At 41.5% G+C, this 22,054-nt stretch overlaps 1 protein-coding gene across 1 annotated transcript in view; it reads right to left on the bottom strand.

The window, feature by feature from the left end:
- Positions 1 to 21,123, bottom strand: part of USF3 (upstream transcription factor family member 3) — a 31,961-nt gene extending 10,838 nt beyond the window's left edge. Inside the window, exons 1-5 of the mRNA XM_032213163.1 lie at positions 21,023 to 21,123; positions 4,326 to 4,387; positions 2,631 to 2,659; positions 1,312 to 1,394; positions 457 to 553 (exon numbers count right to left, since the gene is read on the bottom strand). Of these exons, the coding sequence (XP_032069054.1) occupies positions 457 to 553; positions 1,312 to 1,394; positions 2,631 to 2,659; positions 4,326 to 4,387; positions 21,023 to 21,073 (322 nt within the window). The 5' untranslated portion in view covers positions 21,074 to 21,123. The remainder of the gene's footprint in view (positions 1 to 456; positions 554 to 1,311; positions 1,395 to 2,630; positions 2,660 to 4,325; positions 4,388 to 21,022) is intronic.
- Between the last annotated feature and the right edge of the window lie 931 nt (positions 21,124 to 22,054).

Raw genomic sequence — 22,054 nt, 5'->3', positions numbered from 1 at the left:
GATCAAACAAAATAATAACTTGAACCATAAAGATTTGGAAAATCAGTACTGAACTTGCTGGAAAGTTTTAATAATAGTTACAAACCAAACGAGGAGGAGCAAGAAATGAACCTTTATTTTAAAACCTGCATGCAATAAAAACAAATATGCCAATTTTATATAATGTTGAGAATAGTAAAAACTACATCTGCTAACTACTTTTATTAAATATAAACATAAATATGCAGTAACAGTAGAATATTCTAGAATATTTATCAGTGCTATAAACTGAACGCTTACCACCTTGTAGCAACAGAGTCTCTTTCCTGAAGTGGAAATTGTTTGAAATAATTCAGTCACAGAAAGACAGTGCAGAACTTCATTTAGTTTGGTGATGCTTCATAAAGCCTTCTGCAGCATCCCCAGATAAATAAGGGAAGACTATAAATTGTTACATTCATAGAATAATTTATTCACCTTGTTCGTTGTTTCCTCCATTTAACAGAAGTTCATCATTTTGCTTTTTCATTTCTGTTATATATTTGTATGCTTGATCCAGAATCATATTCTTACTCTGTAAAGGATACAAATTTTGAATTGATTTATAATGTCCCAAGGAAAAAGTAACAAAACATTAAGGCTAATAAAGTTAACATTACCATCAACCCATGCTAATATAATGTAACTAAATATTGAAAACTTTCACAAAACCAAAACATTTTCAGAAAATTTTCGATAGCTCTTTTGCTTAGTTTTTTTTAAAATCTCCTATCGTGTTTCCCCGAAAATAAGACAGGGTCTTATTTTGTTTTGAACCCCAAAATAAGCGCTTGGCCTTATTTTCAAGGAGGTCTTATTATTTTTTAGGTGCAGGAGGCAGCAAACATGGTCACCTCATGGCTGCTGCTGTGTTGCAATATTTTGGGGAGGGCTTATTTTCGAGGGAGGTCTTATTTTAGTGCATGCACTCAAAAGCCCAATTGGGTTTATTATCCAGGGAGATGTTATTTTCAGGGAAACAGGCTATTGCAACTGATTTAGACAATTTCAAAACAATAATCATCCAACTGCCACAGAATCTTTTTTGTTAATATATATTTTAAAAAGATTGATAACCACTTTACTTAATGACAGAACTGCCAGTCACAATGGTAGTCACTATACAAGCTATCTGTAATAAGATATTTAATTGCATTTCACAATTAAAACTTGAGTATATTCCAATTTATTAATCCCAAGTCTTGATTGTTTGAATAGGGGCATTTTGTTCGAATAGGGGAATCAACTCTTAAGATCTATATACAGCTGGTATTAACATACATTCCTACTTGCCTGTTTCAGCGCAGGGGAACATGGAATTAGCTCACCAATTCTGTTTATACCAGCATTGATTTTCTTCTTTCGATGCCTCTCCACTATAAAAAAGAGAATCCACTGTATGTACACTTACAATTACAGGTTGCTTAGAAATAATAACACTTTTATGTTTTGATAGTCTTTGGTTTTGCATACTTAAAAGAATCACCTGGATTCCACCAATATTAAAGTTCCTCTCAACTGGGAAGCCTGGACAACTGAAGATGGGTCTATGAGTGTGGAGCTGATCCAGTGGAAAAAGGAACTGGTGAATGAATCAATTCCTTGAATTCCTCTTCAGAATAAGGAGAGGCCCTGCGATCTATCATAGCACTTCATACATATGCTCCCTGCAATGAGGCTGTAAATCAGGTGTCTCTGGTGGGTTTTAGAGCTCTGGATGCTGGAAGAATCATTTTGTCCAAGCTACGGTTCAGAGCCTTCAAAGAGACACTAGGTTTGCCTACTTCTGTATTTAATCATTTTTCCTGGAAGTGACTTGTAAGTTGCTTTTTGAATATTAAGAATTTTCAGGAGGACAAGTTTTATTACGCTGGGTGATTTTCCTCAGTAAAAAAAAGTTTCATGTAAGTCTAAGAGCTTAAAGAATAAAATCAGAAATAAGCAGCAAAGGGGTGATTAGAAATTTGATTTCAGAGAGTATTTAAATGAGCTAAGAGGCCAGACCACAAAAAATTAAGAAATAATTACAAGAATATTTCTTGTGGTTTGTTTAAAATCCTATGAAATATATATGAAGATTTTGATTTTTAGTGTAAGAACCCTTTCCCTTGGACTAAGGTAAGAACATAAGAAAGAACTAAAAATTTATAACTAAGGTGCAGACATACTAATATACAATGGCAGAAAGTATTTTAACTCTGGAAGAACTCAAGGATAATTCGCAATAGTGTACTCAGAATTTTCTTTTAAAATTGCTTGTGAATATACAATATAAACAAGTTCAAAAGAAGAGATAGAAAAGGGTAGAACTGAGAATGAGGCTGTTTTGAACACAGATTTAAAATTGCTAGGATTTATTAATGATATGATGTTACACAAGATTCACAATAAAACTCATCAATGTTTCAATAGCTAAAAGGGACACACAAATAATAATTCAGAAAAATGATGCATATGTATGGATTTTAACTCAGAAGAGTGAAGAGAAAATCTCAGATACCAACACATATTTTGGTCTTTTTGCATTTTTCTTCGTTTGTATTAATTTGTCTTTGTATTTTTAAACTTCAGTAAAAAATTATTACTAAAAATGAAAAATATTAAATTCTTACCTGCATTATGAGTCTCTCGGTTTTTCTTCCTGTTTAAAAAACCACGAACTATTTATTGCTTTTTGAAGTATTTTATTAAATCCATAAACATTTGTAAAATAATGTTCTGTTCTGACATCCTTCCCATATACAATGAATATTATAGCATATAACTAATTAGCCTGTTTATTTTTTAACATAAGAAAATTTATATTCCCTAAAACATACATACACAAAATTGCATACATAAAACAGGCACAAAATGAGGCTTTAAATGGGTTCTCTTGTAGAAATTCAAGCTTTGAACAAAGGTTCCAATATGGATCACTATTATGTCACCAGAAATGTAAACAAATATCATAGCTATAAGGAATAGGGGAAACATTATAAATGCATATGCAATGGATATATTATTTTATGTACTAGAGTAGGCAATACAATTTTATACTTTCCTATAAATTTCTAACATAAAAACAAGTTTAAAGAACACTTTTCCTGCCAATGTTCCATATTTCCCTACCCAATGACATTTATTTTTAAATCTAGATAGAATAGAAATCATGTACTGGACCCTGGAAAAGCTTGGCATTGTCATGGTAGGAATGTAACTGGCAACCTTGCGAGATTTAGCATTTCATTACTGCATTTCCTTTGATACATTTTTCTTAAAGGTGTCGCGCTACACCAAATAATTTATTTTTCAATTACTGTCCCTACAAGTATATTAAAACAAAACACATGACTGATTAACTGATTTAGGTTTATCTCCTTCTCCAATCTCAAAGGACTCTGGGTTGCTTACATTTAGAAAGTACAAAACAATTTATAGCTACATCTTCAATTACAAAAACACCTGCATTTGAAGAGCAAGCAAGCAGCAAAGAAGAACTCAGGTTGGCGGCTGGCTACTAGAAGTTCCAGCCCCGTTTTTAAAAAGTGCAATTGCTTTCCTAAAACCCAGCAAAATGAACGCTAATCTGATTTTAGGCACATTTCAAAGGAAACACTTTTCTATTCAGTTTTCTAAGAAATTAAAGAAACTTCATATAAAAAGAACATGCAGTAGCTGTTCATATCACAGAGACATACTTCTCACATTGGCATGGAATAGATGGAGAGATATATGCAGTATATTTTTGCAGAACCCCCCACCTCCTCCATATTTTACACTAAATTCCTGATAAATCTAGTATAAATTGCAGTATTACTGATACGTATGCATGCTACATTAAACCAAGTTGGACAATAGCAACTACTGTTAAGCTACTTCCAGATAAATAACACTTCAGGCAATACAGCAAAGCATAGTCTGTTATAGTTCACCACTATTTATCATGTTGACTGATAGCTCACCTACTTTTGCAGTATCTGGATACCTAGGTACTTTTTCATTTTTGTTAAAAATAAATAGAATATGATAGGTTAATTAAAATTGGAGTCCTCCCAACCCCACTTCTTTCATGCCTATTTTACCCTTGTCAGATGTACAGGCTGTTAAAAAGGTGTATGTGTGTGTGTGTGTGTGAGCAGAAGTCTGAAGTCAGAACACACTCTTTTTGTGGTTATTCTAGTCTTCATTCTCTACTTTCAGGGGCTGGAACAGAGAATTAACAGGATCAATGTAATCTCACCCAAATCAGTATCATTTATTTCGCTGTAGCAAGGAATAGGATTATATCATTATACCATATACTTATTGGCAATGTGGAAACATACCGGTGCTGCTTCTTAAGAGGAGCTTTCTCTGTCATCTCTGGCATAGTTTGAGACAAAAGAATCTAGGAAAACAGAAAAACTCATCACAATCTTTGAAGCTACTACATCAATTCTCATTACAGTTGAAAATGCATGTGTTCGTAGCAATCTTTCACTACAATTTTGAAATAATTTTACATTAGTATAATCAACTTATATAATTAAACTGTGTTAATATACCTATGTATTGAATACTGAAGCAGAAGCAACAATGCAAACATGTAAAGCATTTCCATGACTACTATCAACTCGGCAAGGGAGGAGAATTCCATGCATACTTTTGGCCTGTCAAGTCTCATATTCTTTGCAGCTGGCCTGTGAATGCACATGTCTATAACCTGCCGTAACATCTTGTTGGTGAATGTGATTAATGACTTCAGGCAGAGGGAAGGGGACACAGAGGTAAATTTCAGACGCCAATAAGTGGAATTTAGTTTCGGCTCCACAGAAAGTCATGCCAAGATGTTGATCCTAATAAATGAATGGTTTTTTTAAAACTTTGTCTCGAGGCTCGTAAATTAATTAGGTCATCTCTTGGGAACTTCACAGAGAGCCGAAACTGACTTTTAAAAATCTATCAAGACTGGATTATTGTAATGCGCTCTACATGGGGCTGCCCTTGAAGAGTGTTCGAAGACTCCAATTAGTCCAGAATGCAGCCGCGCGAGCGATTGTGGGTGCACCAAGGTACACCCACGTTACACCTATCCTCCGCGAGCTGCACTGGCTACCTATTAGTCTCCGAATCCGCTTGAAGGTGCTGGTCACTACCTATAAAGCCCTACATGGCATCGGACCTGGGTACCTGAGAGACCTCCTCCTGCCAATTACCTCTCTCAGACCAATTAGATCGCACAGGTTGGGTCTCCTCGGGATTCCATCTGCCAGCCAATGTCGGCTGGCGACTCCCCGGGGGAGAGCCTTCTCTGTTGCAGCTCCAGCCCTCTGGAACGAGCTCCCTGTTGAGATCCGGATCCTCACTACCCTCCCGGCCTTCCGCAAAGCCACCAAGTCCTGGCTGTTCCAGCAGGCCGGGGGGAGCTGAGAAGCATCTACCTCCATAGAAATTGTGAATGTTGGTTTTGTTTTTAATATGTTGTCTTTGTCTTGTTCCCCCTTTTCCCTTGTCTTTTGTGAGCCGCCCGGAGTCCTCCAGGAGTGGGCGGCATACAAGACAAATAAACAAATAAACAAATAAATAAATAAATAAATAAATAAATAAATTTCTGGGTTTCCTGAATCCTGGGCTCTCCAAGCATCCCCCCCCATATTTGGGGTGCTTGGAGGGAAAATCAGGCAACAGGAGGTATGTGGCAATGCCAAGCAGTGATGCCTTTCCCAGCAGCAAAAGCAAGAGAGGATGACTACTGGTGGAAATTAGCCCCTAAGGCAGCTGAAGTAGAGTTCCCTAGTCCCCAGATACAGGGAAGGGTCTCAAGCAAGCTGGCAAGGGTGGACTGGAGGTGGGACTGGGCACAAGCCAGGCTCCCAAAGCCCCAGATGGAATCCCTGGAGAGTGCAATAGAGAAACAGAGGGAGGATCTTGACCGGACCACCCTTGCTGATGAGGGGCCATCATGCCACCCAAAAGAGAGGAGAGGGACATCTGATCCTGTTGAGGGGAAGAGATGCAGACTGGAGTGCAGCCCCCCTCCTCCACCCAATAGAAGGAGAAGGAGCCTGAAACTGCAACCAGTGCCTCTCCCACACAGCAGGCAGGCTGCCCAGATCAGACAAACCACTCCCTCCCTCCGAACTAGAGTGAGAAAGACAGCCAGCCATATCAGGCGCAAGCATACAGAGACCAACAGGAGGTAGTAAGGCTGAATGACCAACCCCAATTCAGGGGAAAGTTTGATGGGGACTCAGACCAGCTAGCTCTATTCCTCGATTCAGCTGTTATCCATCTAGAATGCTATGGGCACCTCTACCCACCCCTCAGGGCCATGGCGAATACCACCACAGAGGGGCTAGAGGGAGAAGCAAGGGAATGGTTAGCAGCCCTCCACAAGAGGAGAGCCCCCAACTGAAAGACATAGATGACTTCCTGCAATTGCTAGAGCCAGATTTGAGGAGGTGGAGGAGGACCCTTATGCAGAAGAGGAACTCAGCAACCTAAAGTAGAGGGGCCGCCCCATCAAAGAGCACATCCATGAATTCAGGAGGGTCATAGGAAGGCTACCCCCTTTACCAGAGCAGCTGCTGGTGCATTTTTTCAGAACAAGCCTGGACAAGCAAATTGCCCAGGTAACTGCATACTGCGACATCCCAAATTGACTCTCTGAGTGGTTCCGAGTAGCAACAAAAGTCGACAGCAGGCTGTACACCAACGACATGAGAGAGCAACCGGACACAAAAGAGAGAGGTCAACCTGACCTGAAACCACCCAACCGACAGGGAACCACAGCACCACAGTAGGCCCTGAGACCAGACCTCCCTCAAAGTCCGCTGAAATGCTACCGATGTGGGGGGATGGCAGCTGCATGCCCAACCCCAGCTCCAAAACCAAAGCCAGACCCACTGCCCAGGGCATAACCAGAACAAGGCCCCAAACAGACCATCAACATGTTCTGGAAAGCCCTCCAAGCCACAGAAGCCCCTTCCCCCTCAGGCGAAAGTGGTGGAATCCCAGGCAACAACAACCAGTTGCCCGAGTCATATGACAGTAAGAACAAAGGAGAAAATGGCCCAATGGTGAGTGAACCAATTCATCCTTTCCTTTTTCCAATATGCCTCACAGCCCCAAAAACAAGAAACCAGGGGAATTTTCAAGCCCTAATACACTCAGGCTGCACAAGGTGCTTGAACCTAACCACAGTCCTGAAATTGGGGATCAGAGCAAAAAGACTGGCTCACCTGATCCGGTTTGAGCAGGTTGACAGGTCCCTAACCCTCACCCATCTGACTGAACCAGTGAGGCTAGAGCTAACGGATCACTGGGAAGTAATTCAATTCATAATAGCCCCCAAAATGACAGACACAGTCATATTCGGACTTTTCTGGCTAGACAAGTGGGGACCGACCATCTGGTGGAAATGGGGTACCCACAGATTTAGCAATAGCAATAGCAGTTAGACTTATATACCGCTTCATAGGGCTTTCAGCCCTCTCTAAGCGGTTTACAGAGTCAGCATATTGCCCCCAACAACAATCTGGGTCCTCATTTTACCCACCTCGGAAGGATGGAAGGCTGAGTCAACCCTGAGCCGGTGAGATTTGAACAGCTGAACTGCAGAACTGCAGTCAGCTGAAGTAGCCTGCAGTGCTGCATTTAACCACTGCGCCACCTCGGCTCTTTAGGATATCAAGGGGCCCCCAACCCCTCCCACACCAGCGAGCAGAAACACCACCCACACAGGAACCCCCCCAAAAAAGATCCCACAAGAACAACTGGCAACCACATCCGACAAAACCCCAGAGGCCGAACTGATTCCGATGGAATATCAGGACCACACAGAGGTATTCAGCGAGGCCGAGTGTGAAGTTCTGCCTCCTCACCGTGAGACAGACTGTGCCATCAAAATCATCCCTGGGGCAAAACTACCCAAGCCCAAACTGTATGCCATGATGTCCCGGGAAATGCAAGAGATGCACAAATACATAGACAAAAACATAGCAAGGGGGTTCATTGAGCCAGCCAAGCCATGGGTCGCAGCACCAGTCTTCTTCAATGAGAAAAAAGATGGAACTATGAGATTGTGTGTGGACCTTCGAGGGATAAATGGGGTGTGCATACACAACCTATACCCCCTCCCCTTCATGAAGGACCTACTATCTCATCTGGCCAAGGGAAAAGTCTTCACCAAACTAGACCTCAGAGAAGTACACTACCGAGTACGTATCAGAGAGGGAGATGAGTGGAAAACAGCATTCAAATGCCCTCTAGGGAGCTTTCAATTCAAAGTGATGCCTTTCAGACTGCAGGGGGCACCAGCGGTATTCGTGCAATTATAAACAAGGTGCTGCACGAGCACCTCTACAAGGGGGTCCTTGTCTACCTGGGTGACATCCTTATTTACACTGAGACCATGGACAACCACATACCCCTGGTCCGCCAAATATTGGAAAAACTTCTTGCAGCCAACCTGTACGTCAAGGTATCAAAATGTGAATTCCACTATGCACAGTTAGACTACCAGAGTTACCGAGTGTCAAATAAGGGAATAGAGATGGACCCAGCCAAAGTACAAGCCATCTTAGGCTGGCAATCCCCTCGCACCCGCAGACAGCTACAAAGCTTTCTAGGGTTCACGAACTTCTACAGGCAATTCATCCCCTCCTTTGCGAAAATTGCCAAACCCCTAACAGATCTCTTGAAGACAGGGAGCCCAGGAATGAAACCTCATCTGGGACAACCCTACAACGAGACCTAACCTGCCAAGAGGCATTCGAAACACTAAAAGAAATGTTTGCAAAGGAGCCGGTCCCGAGCAACCCTTCGTGATCCAGGCAGATGCCAGCGACATGGCAGTGGGAGCGGGGCTACTCCAAAGAAACAACCAAGGACACTTACAACCTGTGCCTACACCTCCCGCAAGCTCAGAGACACAGAGAGACAATGGGCCACGTGGGAAAAGGAGGTTTTTGCAGTGAGATGGGCACTGCTGATCTGGAGACACCTATTGAAAGGGGGCCAGAAACCGTTCGAAGTCTGGACCAACCACAAAAATCTGGAAGTGCTTAGGACCCCACAGAAACTATCACCCAAACAAGTCCGATGGGCTCAATACTGCAACCATTTTGATTTTGTTTTAAAGCACATTCCAGGGGGGAGGAACTTTCTAGCTGACGCCCACTCCTGCATGCCTCAGTACAAATACGAACGGGAGCATGTAGTGGACACCATCATTTCCTCTACTCAAACCACTGCTCAAGTGACCACCAGGCTGCAACACCATGACCAGCAAGACCAACCCACAAGTGACCTAACCACGAGGCTCAAAACTGAACTGCTAGCAGACCCCTGGTTCCGAAACAATCAATACATCTTGACAAAAAGAGATGACCTTGCATGGAAGGGGACAAAACTACGTCCCAGAATCCTACGTACCCTAATTCTCCAGCAGGCCACTTTGGGATCCTAAAGACTTTACATTTAGCCCATAGACAATTCTGGTGACCTGGCATGAACAAAGACGTAGATAGTTACGTGAAAAGTTGCACCATCTGTGCCACAATGAAGAGACGACCAGGAAAAACCCCCGGGACTGCTGAAAAAATAGCAGAGCCAACGAGGCCATGGGAGGAGATCGCAATGAACTTTATAGTAGAGTTGCCGAAAAGTGGGGGAAACACAGTGATTTGGACTGTAATAGACCTGTTCTCCAAACAGGCACACTTCATACCCTACAGCGGACTACCCTCTGCTCACAAGCTGGCTGAACTGTTTGTGAAGCATATCTACCAACTGCATGGAGTAGCTTGAAGAATTATCTCAGACAGAGGAGTCCAGTTCATGGCTAAGTTCTGGAGGGAATTCCTGCGGTCCATTGGGTCATCTCAGGGTCTTAGTTCAGCTTTTCATCCGAGCACCAATGGCAGCAGAGTGACTGAACGCCATGGTGGAGCAGTACCTGAGGTGCTACGTGAACTATCAGCAGTCCTATTGGGCAGACCTTTTATCTTTTGCTGAAGTTGTGAACAATAATGCTGTTCACAATAGCACAGGACTCACGCCGTTCAAAGTAGTAAGCAGCATGGATTTTGTCCCAATGCCTGAGTATCCAAGGGATTCCCCCCTCCTCAGTCAGCTTGATTGATTGGATGTCAATGCTGAAAGCAACCGAGGAAAATGTCAAAAAAGGACTGGCTAAAGCACAAACCTATAAGAAACAGGCAGATAAACACCGGGCTCCGCAGCGGCCATTCCAGGTGGGAGAGAAGGTTTACCTCTCCACAAAATATTTGAGATTAAAACTCCCTAGCAAGAAACTGGGGCCAAGGTTTATTGGACCATTCCCTGGAGTAAATATCATCAACCCAGTCACAGTGCAATTGAAACTGCCTCGATTGTTAGGGAAGAAAACCCGTGATCGGATTCACTCTGAGACCACTACCTCGGGAGCCCCCAGGCCCTATGGTCATACGGGACCAAACCCATTATGAAGTTCAATGAATCCTTGATTCAAGGTGGCACAGGAGACAACTCCAATACTTAATCAAGTGGAAGGGCTACACCTTACTAGAGGCATCATGGGTGAAAAGTAGAAATATCCAGGCTGATCGCCTTATAGCAAAATTCCATGCAGAAAATCCAAGCAAGCCTGGGGGAGGAACGCATCCCTAAGTTATACACCTGTACCCAAATTGCTTTGTTTTACACAGGTCACTTTTAGAAAGTGAGGGGAGCCGGATGTCAACGTGTAAAGCGTTTCCATGACTACTATCAACTCGGGAAGGGAAGAGAATTCCATACATACTTTTGGCCCGTCAAGTCTCATATTCTTTGCAGCTGGCCTGTGAATGCACATGTCTATAACCTGCCGTAACATTTTGTTGATGAATGTGATTAATGACTTCAGGAAGAGGGGAGGGAACACAGAGGTAAAGTTCAGACACCATTAAGTGGAATTTAGTTTCAGTTCCACAGAAAGTCATGCCAAGATGTTGATCCTAATAAATGAATGTTTTTTTTTAACTTTGTCTCGAGGCTCGTAAATTAATTGGGTCATCTCTTGGGAACTTCAGTTTTCCTATTTAGCTACCCATACATTGTTTGTACTTCTTGTTGTCGTTAGTAGCAAAGTCGTGTCTGACCCATCGCGACCCCATGGACAACGTTCCTCCAGGCCTTCCTGCCCTCTACCATCCTCTGGAGTCCATTTAAGTTGACGCTTCGGTAACTCCATCCAGCCACCTCATTCTCTGTCGTCCCCTTCTTCTTTTGCCTTCCAACTTTCCCAGCATTAGGTTCTTCTCCAGTGAGTCCTTCCTTCTCATTAGGTGACCAAAGTATTTGAGTTCATCTTCAGGATCTGGCCTTCTAAAGAGCAGTCAGGGTTGATCTCCTCTAGGACTGACCGGTTTGATCGCCTTGCAGTCCAAGGGACTCGCAGGAGTCTTCTCCAGAACCATAGTTCAAAGGCCTCAATACTTTGGCGCTCAGCCTTTCTCATGCTCCAACCTTCACAGCCATACATTGCAACTGGGAAAACCATAGCCTTGACTATACACCCTTTTAGGTCTCTACTTTTTAGTATGCTGTCTAGATTTGCCATAGCTTTCCTCTCTAGGAGCAAGCGTCTTTTAATTTCTTGGCTGCAGTCCCCCATGCAGTGATCTTGGAGCCCAGGAAAATAAAATCTGTCACTACCTCCATTTCTTCCTCATCTATTTGCCAGGAATTGAGAGGGCTGGATGCCATGATCTTAGTTTTCTTAAAGTTTTCTTAATGTTACCACCTAACTATTTGGTTTACTAGCTTGTAAGCATTCTATAAAGGGACACGGTGGCTCAGTGGCTAAGATGCTGAGCTTGTTGATTGAAAGGTCGGCAGTTCAGTGGTTTGAATCCAGAGTGCTGCGTAACGGGGTGAGCTCCCGTTACTTGTCCCAGCTTCCGCCAACCTAGCAGTACGAAAGCATGTAAAAAATAGGGACCACTTTGGTGAGAAGGTAACAGCGTTCCGTGTGCCTTTGGCATTTAGTCATGCCAGCCACATGACCACGGAGACGTCTTCGGACAGCGCTGGCTCTTCCGTCTTTGAAATGGAGATGAGAATGACTCGGGAATGATTAGCACATATGTGTGTGAGGGGAACCTTTACCTTTACCTTTTTACCAGTTTATACCATATTGTTGAGGCCACATTTTGGATACTGCATCCAGTTCTGGTCACAATAGAATAGATGTTGAGGCTCAAAGAGTAGAGAACTTCCCCTTCCACAAAGGACAATTCATGAGAAGGCTGACTAAAAAGCTCTATTTCTGAGTCATGAATGTCTAAAGTAATAGCAACATTCAATTTTATATTTAGTATAAAACGTTGCAGTAACTTTAGTGAGTTTTTTATTAGTTAATAAAACCTATATTACCTAATATTAATCTACATAGCAGTGGCATGTTGGTTGGAACTCATGTCACTGATTCTTGTTTAACATTTTCTCAAATACACCAGTATTGGGTATATCTACAGGTGGTGGCTACATAAGGAATAGAAGGAAAAAGCATTTTTCTTTCCCTGCCTAAAAGAAACTAAACATGCATACAGCATGTTTAAAATGTAAATCTATAGAGGAGCACTGTAAAAAAAAAGAGAATGGAATAAAAAAGTAGCCACACTTCAGCTCACAAAAGTGGACAAGGATTTTTGGAATCGAATACAAGAGCAATAGTAAATTATTCCAGAAAGTACCTTTCCCTAAAAAGAACTATCACATGGAGAAACACGCTCAGTGAAAGAGATTTACAAGATATTCTTTACCATGCAATTAATAAATCACTTTTTGGCTACTGCAGGAAAACAAGGACAGATGATAGGTATAAAGCAGCAAGAATACAAAGCTGGAAGAGGAGAGCATGACTACTTTCTGAAAGAAGACAAAGGACATAATTATGGTCCTTGTGATAAATGAAAATGTATGCATAGCAGATACAAGTACTTTCCAAGTTTCATGAAGTTCAAAGAGTTATTTTTCCCAGTTATCCATATGGAGAAAAATACAATACTATCAATAGCAATTGTCATTCTATTCATCTCAGGCTCTTTGATGCCTCTATCTCTTAATCTTTTATCAGACACGATCAAATCAATCACACTTTCAGAAGTTTTCATTTGCTCCAAGTACACACACACACACACACACACACACACACACACACACTTGCATTCATCCGGGATCCTGAACACTTTTTCTCAAAATCCAAATCTACTTTTTTCATTACCACTATTCATTGGAGCTTAACATACAACTATTACCAACCTATACATTCCAACTTTCATATAAATCTAAAACAATGTAGCTGAAATAATTCTTATTTTAGGACATCCATTTTAACCTATTCACACATAATTAAGCCGATACCTTTATTTTTACGCATACATTCATCAAATAGCTGTCATGGTGGGTTCTGCCCTGACCTTTCCTGGGATCTTTCAGGATGCTTTTTTCATCTTTGATTTTTTCCCCAAAGCCATACAAGAGGGACTGAGGAGCAGAAACAATCCCTTGTATCCTGAGAGAGAAGCAAGTAGAAGGAAAATAATATACAGTAGTGCCAGCAGTGCACACGGAAATAACAAAAGGAGGACCAAATGAAAGGAAAAAAATAATAATAAAGGGGGGGAGGGAGAGAAACTCACTACTGAAAACAAGAGTGACAGTTAAACGGAATCTAAGACAAAGCCAAAGAGTGGTTTTTTTTAGAGAGAGAGAACTGCAGTTATCATTTCATCATCTCTTGGGAATATTAAGTCAAAACGGCTTCTTTAAGATGGTATTTTAGTTAGCTGTTAGGTTATTAATCTGTGGCTAGTAGTAGTATGTTACTCCAGATTCATAGTTTCTAAAAGAGGAACTTTTCATTAGAGGTCAAAAGAGTGCTGCTTCTGCTATCGCTGAGGAAAAAATGGCAGAAAATTGGCATTGTGGTGAAGGTGAAGCTTGACTGCAACTAAGGTTCAAGATGACATGCTGAAGAAACAGGGCTACCAGACTGAACAAGAACTTTTGAAGTATATTCAGAGTGACAGTCGGGGGGGGGGGTTCTTATTGAACTCACTGCTCTTTTAGTGGACTTGGGAGACTCCCAAGAAAGAGATTTTTATTGGGTAATGTCCGTTTTTCTCTGTCCTTATTATATCTCGAGATATTTACTTGACCACCCTGCTCAGAGATGGGATAAGGTTTCTGCAGGCTCTCTGTATAATTTTGCAGGCTTCTTAATGGAGAAAGTCCTAGAGCTATATGTCAGTTGGACAGAATCCAACATGGTATTGAGACTGGATCTTGTGCTTTGAATCAAGGATACTTTTGACCTCATTATGCTCAAGACAGTGGATGGGATTCTCTATAAGATGAGCTTGCCAAATGCAACATGATTCATACTTTTCCTAGTTCCTCCAGGCAGGAAGGAATTTACTGGATATGGGGAACTGAAAATGCTTGTTTGTAATGCTACATGTTTTAAGAGGCATTTGTGTACTATCTCTTGAAAAAGTTGTATTTGAATATAGCCAAACTTCCTTGCTGAGGGGAGGTGAGGGAGCCTGCTTCAAAGAGTGATAGTGATAAAAGATACGGATTATCTAGATTCCATGGGATGGAAAATGACATTAGTCACATTAGTGGATGACCATCTGAACCTTGATGGGGCATACTATATCCTTCCTAGTCCTTGTAAAATTCTCTTGATCATTGCGTCATATTGGACTGTCAGCAGGAGTTAGGGGTTGGAAGTGTTGTTCTTCAGTGACTTTTTTCTTGAGTGGATGGTTCTAGTCTATAATCCAGGTGGAACAGTGCTTAAAGATGTAATTTCACCGATGTGGGATATTACAGGGCATAGTGCTCTCTCTCATATAATTTTTTCATTATATTTTTCATTTTTAATATTCTGTAAAGTACGAGAAAGAAGAATACAACAGAACACCCCAGAATAATACAGTCAACAGTTCAATTACAGATTACACATAACACTCAATTTATCAATAAAATAGTTATAATTAGCATTTGTATAATCTTTCCAAAGCCGATAAAACATGACTCATTCCCCTAAAAAGCATTCAATTTTATCACTCACTTTTTTCATAAGAGAAAAAATAATTGCAGATCAATTATTTAATGAAAGGTTATCTAGAAATTTCCAGTTTAGAGCAATTCTTTCTGCTCCATCTTATGATTTTGATCGATGGCATTAGGTTGTTGTTAACCCTTAGCAGCCATACAGACATATTTTCTTCATGGCAATCTGTTCTTAACCTGATCTTTCAGCTCCTCCAACAGTCTCCATCGTATACGAAACAAAATGTTTCTTTCTTAATTTTTTCTCCTTCTCAGTAATCTTTTCCAAAAGCACTAACTAATCTCCCTTATAGAACATGAGAATGGCCTCTAGAAAGTCTATTCTTACTATTTACTTTATTACTCAGACATTTAACAGCAATAGAAAAAGTAAACACGTAAACACAGTAAAAGTCTGAAAAAAATATTCTATATACCCGTGATGGCAAATGTATGGCATGAGTGCCACAGGTGGCACGCAGAGCTCTCACTGTGGGCACGCCAGCTGTTGCCCCAGCCCAGCTCCATTGCGCATGTGCCTCCCGCTGGCCAGCTGGGCTTTGGGTCTCTGCTGCGCATGTGCAGGGTGCATATGCTGGGGGTGCTCATACTGCATTTTGGGAGTTTGTGCATGTGTGTTCCCCACCCCCCATGCTCTGTTTTGGGCCTGTAAGGCCTCTTGCACCAACCTGTAAGCCAAAACGGGATGGGGGAGGGGGAAGGGCGCATGCATGGGGGAATGCACATGCATGTACAGAGCGTGTGTGCATGCATGGGGCGTGGTGCATGCACAGGGCACGCACACATTGCATTTTGGGGGTTTGCTGGGTACTCGGCACAAAAAAGGTTAGCCATCACTGCTATATACTGAAGATTACCTTGAGAGAGCTATATAGCCCTTAACCAAAGGGGGCTACAGCATTTTTAAAGTCTAGAATGTAGACTTTACGTATATCTCAAATCCTCTCTGAAACAGTAATCAAAAAATAAAATGATTACACATTGTTATGGAAAATAATTTTTATGACATTAAACTAACCTTTGGTTTCAATCACAAACTGTGCCTAAGAACCCAAAATAATAGGTGATCCTGCAAATAATTGTCATATAATACTTTGTACACTAATATGAGCACCCTGGCATTGAGGCTGAAAAGCAACCAGTAAAAATGTACTGTTTCAGTATGACAGCATTGTAACACCTACAATATAGCATTCAGGGCCAGCTACAAGCTCCAACTTCTTGCAGATCTTTATATTCCAAATGGAATAATTGATATTGAGAGTAAATACTTATCCAATAATCCATATAAGGCATTGGATTATCAGATCCATTAACCAAGAATTTAGACTCTTTTGGAGAGATATGTTTGCAAAAACTGAATGGTACCATATCAATCTGACCATTAACCAAGGATAACCTAATTCTGTTTGTAGAAGATGAACAGAAGCACACATGGAAAGCCCCAATAACCTTTTACAGTACTGAATTTGTGTGTTTTCCAAAGATCTTATGCAATAGGCATTCCCCCTTTTTGATTAAAGCATTTGTAGAACACTTTTAGTGGTTGGTGCCAGCAATTGTTCTCCTTTTGTAGGACAAAAAAAAAGTCATGATAGTCCCAATTATTTTAATTGTTAACATTTTACTATAGTCTACATCCCCTTCATGGATTACTGCCTTATCATGGCGAAGGGGCTTGCGTAGCTCAATGAAAGCTATGAGCTATGCTGTGCAGGGCCACCCAAGACAGACAGGTCATAGCAGAGAGCTCTGACAAAACGTGATCCACTGGAGAAGGAAATGGCAACCCACTCCAGGATCTTTGCCATGAAAATCCCATGGACAGTACCAAAAGGCAAAAAGATATGTCACTGGAAGATGAGCCCCTCAGGTCGGAAGGTGTCCAATATGGTACTGGGGAAGAGTGGAGGGCTAGTACTAGCAGCACCAGAAAGAGTGAAGTGACTGGGCCAAAGCCGAAAGGACATTCAGCTGTGGATGTATCTGGTGGTGAAAGGAAAGTCTGATGCTGTAAAGATCTATACTCCATAGGAACCTGGAATGTAAGATCCATGAATCAAGGCAAGCTGGACGTGGACAAAAAAGAGATGTCAAGACTGAACATCAACGTCTTAGGAATCAGTGAACTAAAATGGTCAGGAATGGGTGAATTTAATTCAGATGACCATCAAATATACTACTGCGGGCAAGAATCCCTCAGAAGAAATGGAGTAGCCATCATAGTCAATAAACGAGTAGGAAAAGCAATATTGGGATGACAGAATGATCGCAGTTCGAATCCAAGGAAAACCATTCAACATCACAGTAGTCCAAGTCAGGATTGGAAAAGGTCAGTTTACATTCCAATTCCAAAGAAGGGCAATGCCAAATAATGTTCAAACTACCACACTACTGCACTCATTTCACATGCTAGTAAAATTATGCTCAAAATCCTACAAACTAAGCTCCAGCAGTATGTGGACTGAAAACTACCAGAAGTACAGGCAGGATTTCGAAGAGGCAGAGGAACTAGAGATCAAATTGCCAACATACGCTGGATCACAGAGAAAGCTAGGGAGTTCCAGAAAAAAAACATCTACTTCTGCTTCATTGACTATGCTAAAGGCTTTGATTGTGTGGATCAAAACAAATTGTGGCAAGTCCTTAAAGAGATGGGAGTACCAGACCATCTTATTTGTCTCTTGAGAAATCTATATGCGGGTCAAGAAGCAACAGTGAGAACTGGACATGGAACCACTGATTGGTTCAAAATTGGGAAAGGAGTCCAGCAAGGCTGTATACTGTCACCCTGCCCATTTAACTTATATGCAGAGCACATGATGAGAAAGGCAGGGCTAGATGAATCAAAAGTTGGAATTAAGATTGCCGGGAGAAATATCAACAACCTCATTTATGCAGATAATACCACTCTAATGGCAGAAAGAGGAACTAAAGAACCTCTTGACGCAGGTGATGAAAGAGAGTGTAAAAGTTGGCTTGAAACTCAACATTAAGAAAACTAAAATCATGGCATCCGGCCCTCTCAATTCCTGGCAAATAGATGGGGAAGAAATGGAGGTAGTGACAGATTTTATTTTCCTGGGTTCCAAGATCACTGCAGATGGGACTGCATCCAAGAAATTAAAAGATGCTTGCTCCTGGGGAGGAAAGCTATGGCAAGTCTAGACAGCATAGTAAAAAGCAGAGACATTACCCTGCCAACAAAAGTGCATATAGTCAAGGCTATGGTTTTCCCAGTTGCAATGTATGGCTCTGAAAGTTGGACCATAAGAAAGGCTGAGTGTCAAAGAATTGAGGCCTTTGAACTATGTTGCTGGAGAAAACTCCTGTGAGTTCCTTGGACTGCAAGGCGATCAAACTGGTCAGTCCTACAGGAGATCAACCCTGACTGTTCTTTAGAAGGCCAGATCCTGAAGATGAAACTTAAATAATGAGAAGGAAGGACTCACTGGAGAAGAGCCTAATTCTGGGAACGATTGAGGGGAAAAGAAGAAAGGGACGACAGAGAATGAGGTGGTCGAAGCAATAGGTGTGAGCTTAAATGAACTCCAGAGGATGGTAGAGGACAGGAAGGCCTGGAGGAACATTGTCCATGGGGTCATGATGGGTCAGACACAACTTTGCAACTAACAACAGCAACATTAATCAGGATTATCATGAAGTCCCAAACCAGTATCAACAGGATCGCCACAACAGGATCTCCCCAAACAAGGTAAAGTGATTTAAGCTGTCCTCTACCCTAGTTCAAAATATGACAGGTGCGTACCAACTAAGTTCCATTTTGTCTTGAATATTCAGTTTCAGATGCCCATATTCAAAACATGAAGGTTATTGACATTTCTTCCTCTCAGTTCTTACTTGTTGCCAACTGCTTATTTGAAAGCCTCAGGTTAAAAAGGATGGGCGATCTCTCTTAATAAATAATAATAAATAATAATAAATCATGTCAACAGGCTCATGCAGGGTTCAGAGGAGTGAAAGGGGAAAATCTGTTGGTGGGATCCAGCAACAGAATCTTGAAGGTAGAAGAGTATTTGCCAAATTGGGCAGTAACCAATGCCTTGTAATATTTTATTTTCTTAGCCATTACCACCAGCTTTTTCTGCTGTCTACTAAGACAATGATGCTCTCTTTTGCTAACCAATTGCCTTTTAATATATATTTTATTTCTGCATTTCAGACTCTACTTTTATGCTATTGCATTTACACACTAATATCAGTCTTATTTTACTGTTTTCTGGCTTTATGTTTTGTCTACTTGTGCTTTACAGCTAACATTGTCCTTATTGGATTGGCTACAAACTTTGTTACATATGGTTTTGTGCTGATTGTAATAAAACATCTATCTTTCCATCCATCCGATCAATCAAACCTTGCCTCTTTTTAGAATAATTCCTTCAGCTTTAAAGATGCTATACCTAATAAAGGAAGATGTGCAGTACAGTACCTCCTCATTCTGTGTGTTTATGGCTTGATAGTAGAATAACAGATGACTAACGCTGATTAAATGTTTGGAAAATTTACAGAGGTATGTTTATATTTGCCAGTTAACTTCTAAATCAGTATTTGGGAAAATACTATTTTCTCATAATGCCTTCATTTGACTGTGATACAGGCAGCTGTATGTCCATTTGTATTCAATCTTGCGATTTGAAAATATCTATTTTAAAATTTTGCCTGCCACATCCTATAATTACGTTCTCAAGTTTACAAAACATAAAAGTCCTAATCTTCTAAAAAGCAGCATATATCAAGTGATATTTGGAATATCACTGGTAAGGAAATTTTGGAGAGTGAAAATATAAAATCACAGTGATATAATTTACTAGAGATTAGCACTAGCTAATCTAATAGAATTGAAAAGATCAGCCCTGTCTTGCACTTGGGAATAGTGATATGTCCATTCCTAAGGATTCGTTCATTTCCCAGAAGCTTTCCTATCCTATTTCTGATACTTCTTCCAGTGCCTTGGAAGAAATAATTAAATCCAGTTCCTTGGAAGAAGTCAAAATGCACACATTCATTGTGTTTTCAAGTCTCAAGACTGTTTTCAAAAGCTTTCAAGGCTGTGTGCATTTTTAGGCCTACAACCAAACATTCCAGCATGAATCATTCCCCATCATCCTAATAAAAGGGTCAATCAATTCCAAGGCATTATTTTTCAGTCCTGGAGTTCTCATTCTATTTCCAGGTCTGCCCTGGAGGTCTTGGGAGCCTTCAGATTACATCCTTCTAGTCTGTCCTAAATATTTCTCATTGTTTATCCATTTCACTGGGATAAGTATCTAATGCTCAAACAGTATTTTTATCAAAATTTACATAAACATCACATAAATAAAGAGTAACAAAAACGTTTCCATTTCCGGACCTGGACGTGTTTGAAGTCCGAAAAAGCAATCCTAACCTTTCCTACCGATGCAATTAATTCCCTTCCTTCTAGGATCCACTCCTCCTTTTAGGTGTAGCCTGCGCTTGCCTTCTGCAAAACTCCATCATCATGTCAATAGTAGACTTAACTCAACTCCCTTTATTTCCTACGGGCCTCTGGAGAGCTCCCGAGGTTTTCTAGGGGTCTTGCAGAGTTGAAAGGACAGACTGGGTCCTGCCACAGGGCTCCGGAGAGAGGGAAGATGGCAACGTCTTCTGCTCTAAGAAGCAGGGCTGCGGAAGCCTCGGGAAAGGAGATTGAAGGGGAAAGCCCTGCCGGTACGAACTTAGAGAGGCTTCACGCGGAGCTCTGCACTCGGAGAACGAGCAGAAGTTGGACCCGGGATATTTCGGGTGCGGAGCCACTGTAGTTTGGGGCTACATAGAGGGGCCAGACCCCCACCCCCACCCCCAGGCCCACGCTGCTGGAGGGCCTCTCCCGCAGCCACCCGGTCCTCCTGTTGCGACCCTGGGCAGAGGGACTCACCGACGGAGTACAGGGTGGGCTCAGCAGCTGCAGCCCCACCGAGGGGACCATCCTCCTCCGGGGAGGCCTCTCCGCTCCCTCCCCCACTCCCGTATCCCTGTGTGCACTCATACAAAATCCCACCCATCCCTCCCTGAACAGCCAATGCGCGACCGATTCCCCTCCCACTTCTGTCAATCAGCGATCCAGAACAAGGCCGCCGAGCTTGGAGAAAGGCGAGGCCGGCCCACTAGCGTTTCATTGGCCGAAGCGCCAGCCAATGAGCGCCCCACGGTTTGAGATTGACGGTCAATGGGTTAGATTGAGGAGAAATCGGAACTGCCGCGGAGGCAGGTGGCGGTGAGATGCGGAGCGGAGAAGGCAAGGGGCCAAGAGCGTTTCTGAAAGGCGAGAGACGAGGACCGGAAGCGTATTTGTCAATTCAGATTCGTTTTCTTTCCCGGTTTTTGTCTGTCCCCGGGTCTAAGCACAAGTCCGTAGTAGATATTTGACTTGATTCATACCGACGGTGTTTCTCAACCTCAGCAATGTTAAGATGTAGACTTCGATTCCCAGAATAGAACTCTGGGAATTGGAGTCCATACATTTTATTTAAGAAATTTCATAAAGTAAAAGACAAATTAAAAAGGGAAAGAAAAAAGTGGAAAAGAAAAAATAAATATATAAATGAATTCCTACCTTTTCAACATAAATTACAATTTTATTGGCCCTTCTTCCTCTTAAATATTTTAATCCTTCACCTCCCTCATTTACTGTGAAATTTTCTTAATATTTAAATTCATTTTATTTTTCTTTTCAGAATTCTATTTCCCACTGTGAGACTTTTCATTATTCTTCCATCACTAAAGTCCTGCTAAATGTGATCTGTTTGCTAGGAATTTAGCTGGTGGGGTTTGCAAAGTATGTAAAATCTCAGCCCAGAGCATGTTTGAATTGTGATACTACATACTAAATATGAGGATTTATATGATTAAGGATATCCTTTTAAAAGGCTATATGATATATGACAACTTACTGTTGTTTGCTAAAAAG

The sequence above is a fragment of the Thamnophis elegans genome, chromosome 3 (assembly GCF_009769535.1).
Source record: "Thamnophis elegans isolate rThaEle1 chromosome 3, rThaEle1.pri, whole genome shotgun sequence".
Taxonomy (NCBI): Eukaryota; Metazoa; Chordata; class Lepidosauria; order Squamata; family Colubridae; genus Thamnophis; species Thamnophis elegans.
The sequence above is the reverse complement of the archived record's forward strand: the minus strand, read 5'-3'. Positions and strand labels throughout refer to the sequence as shown.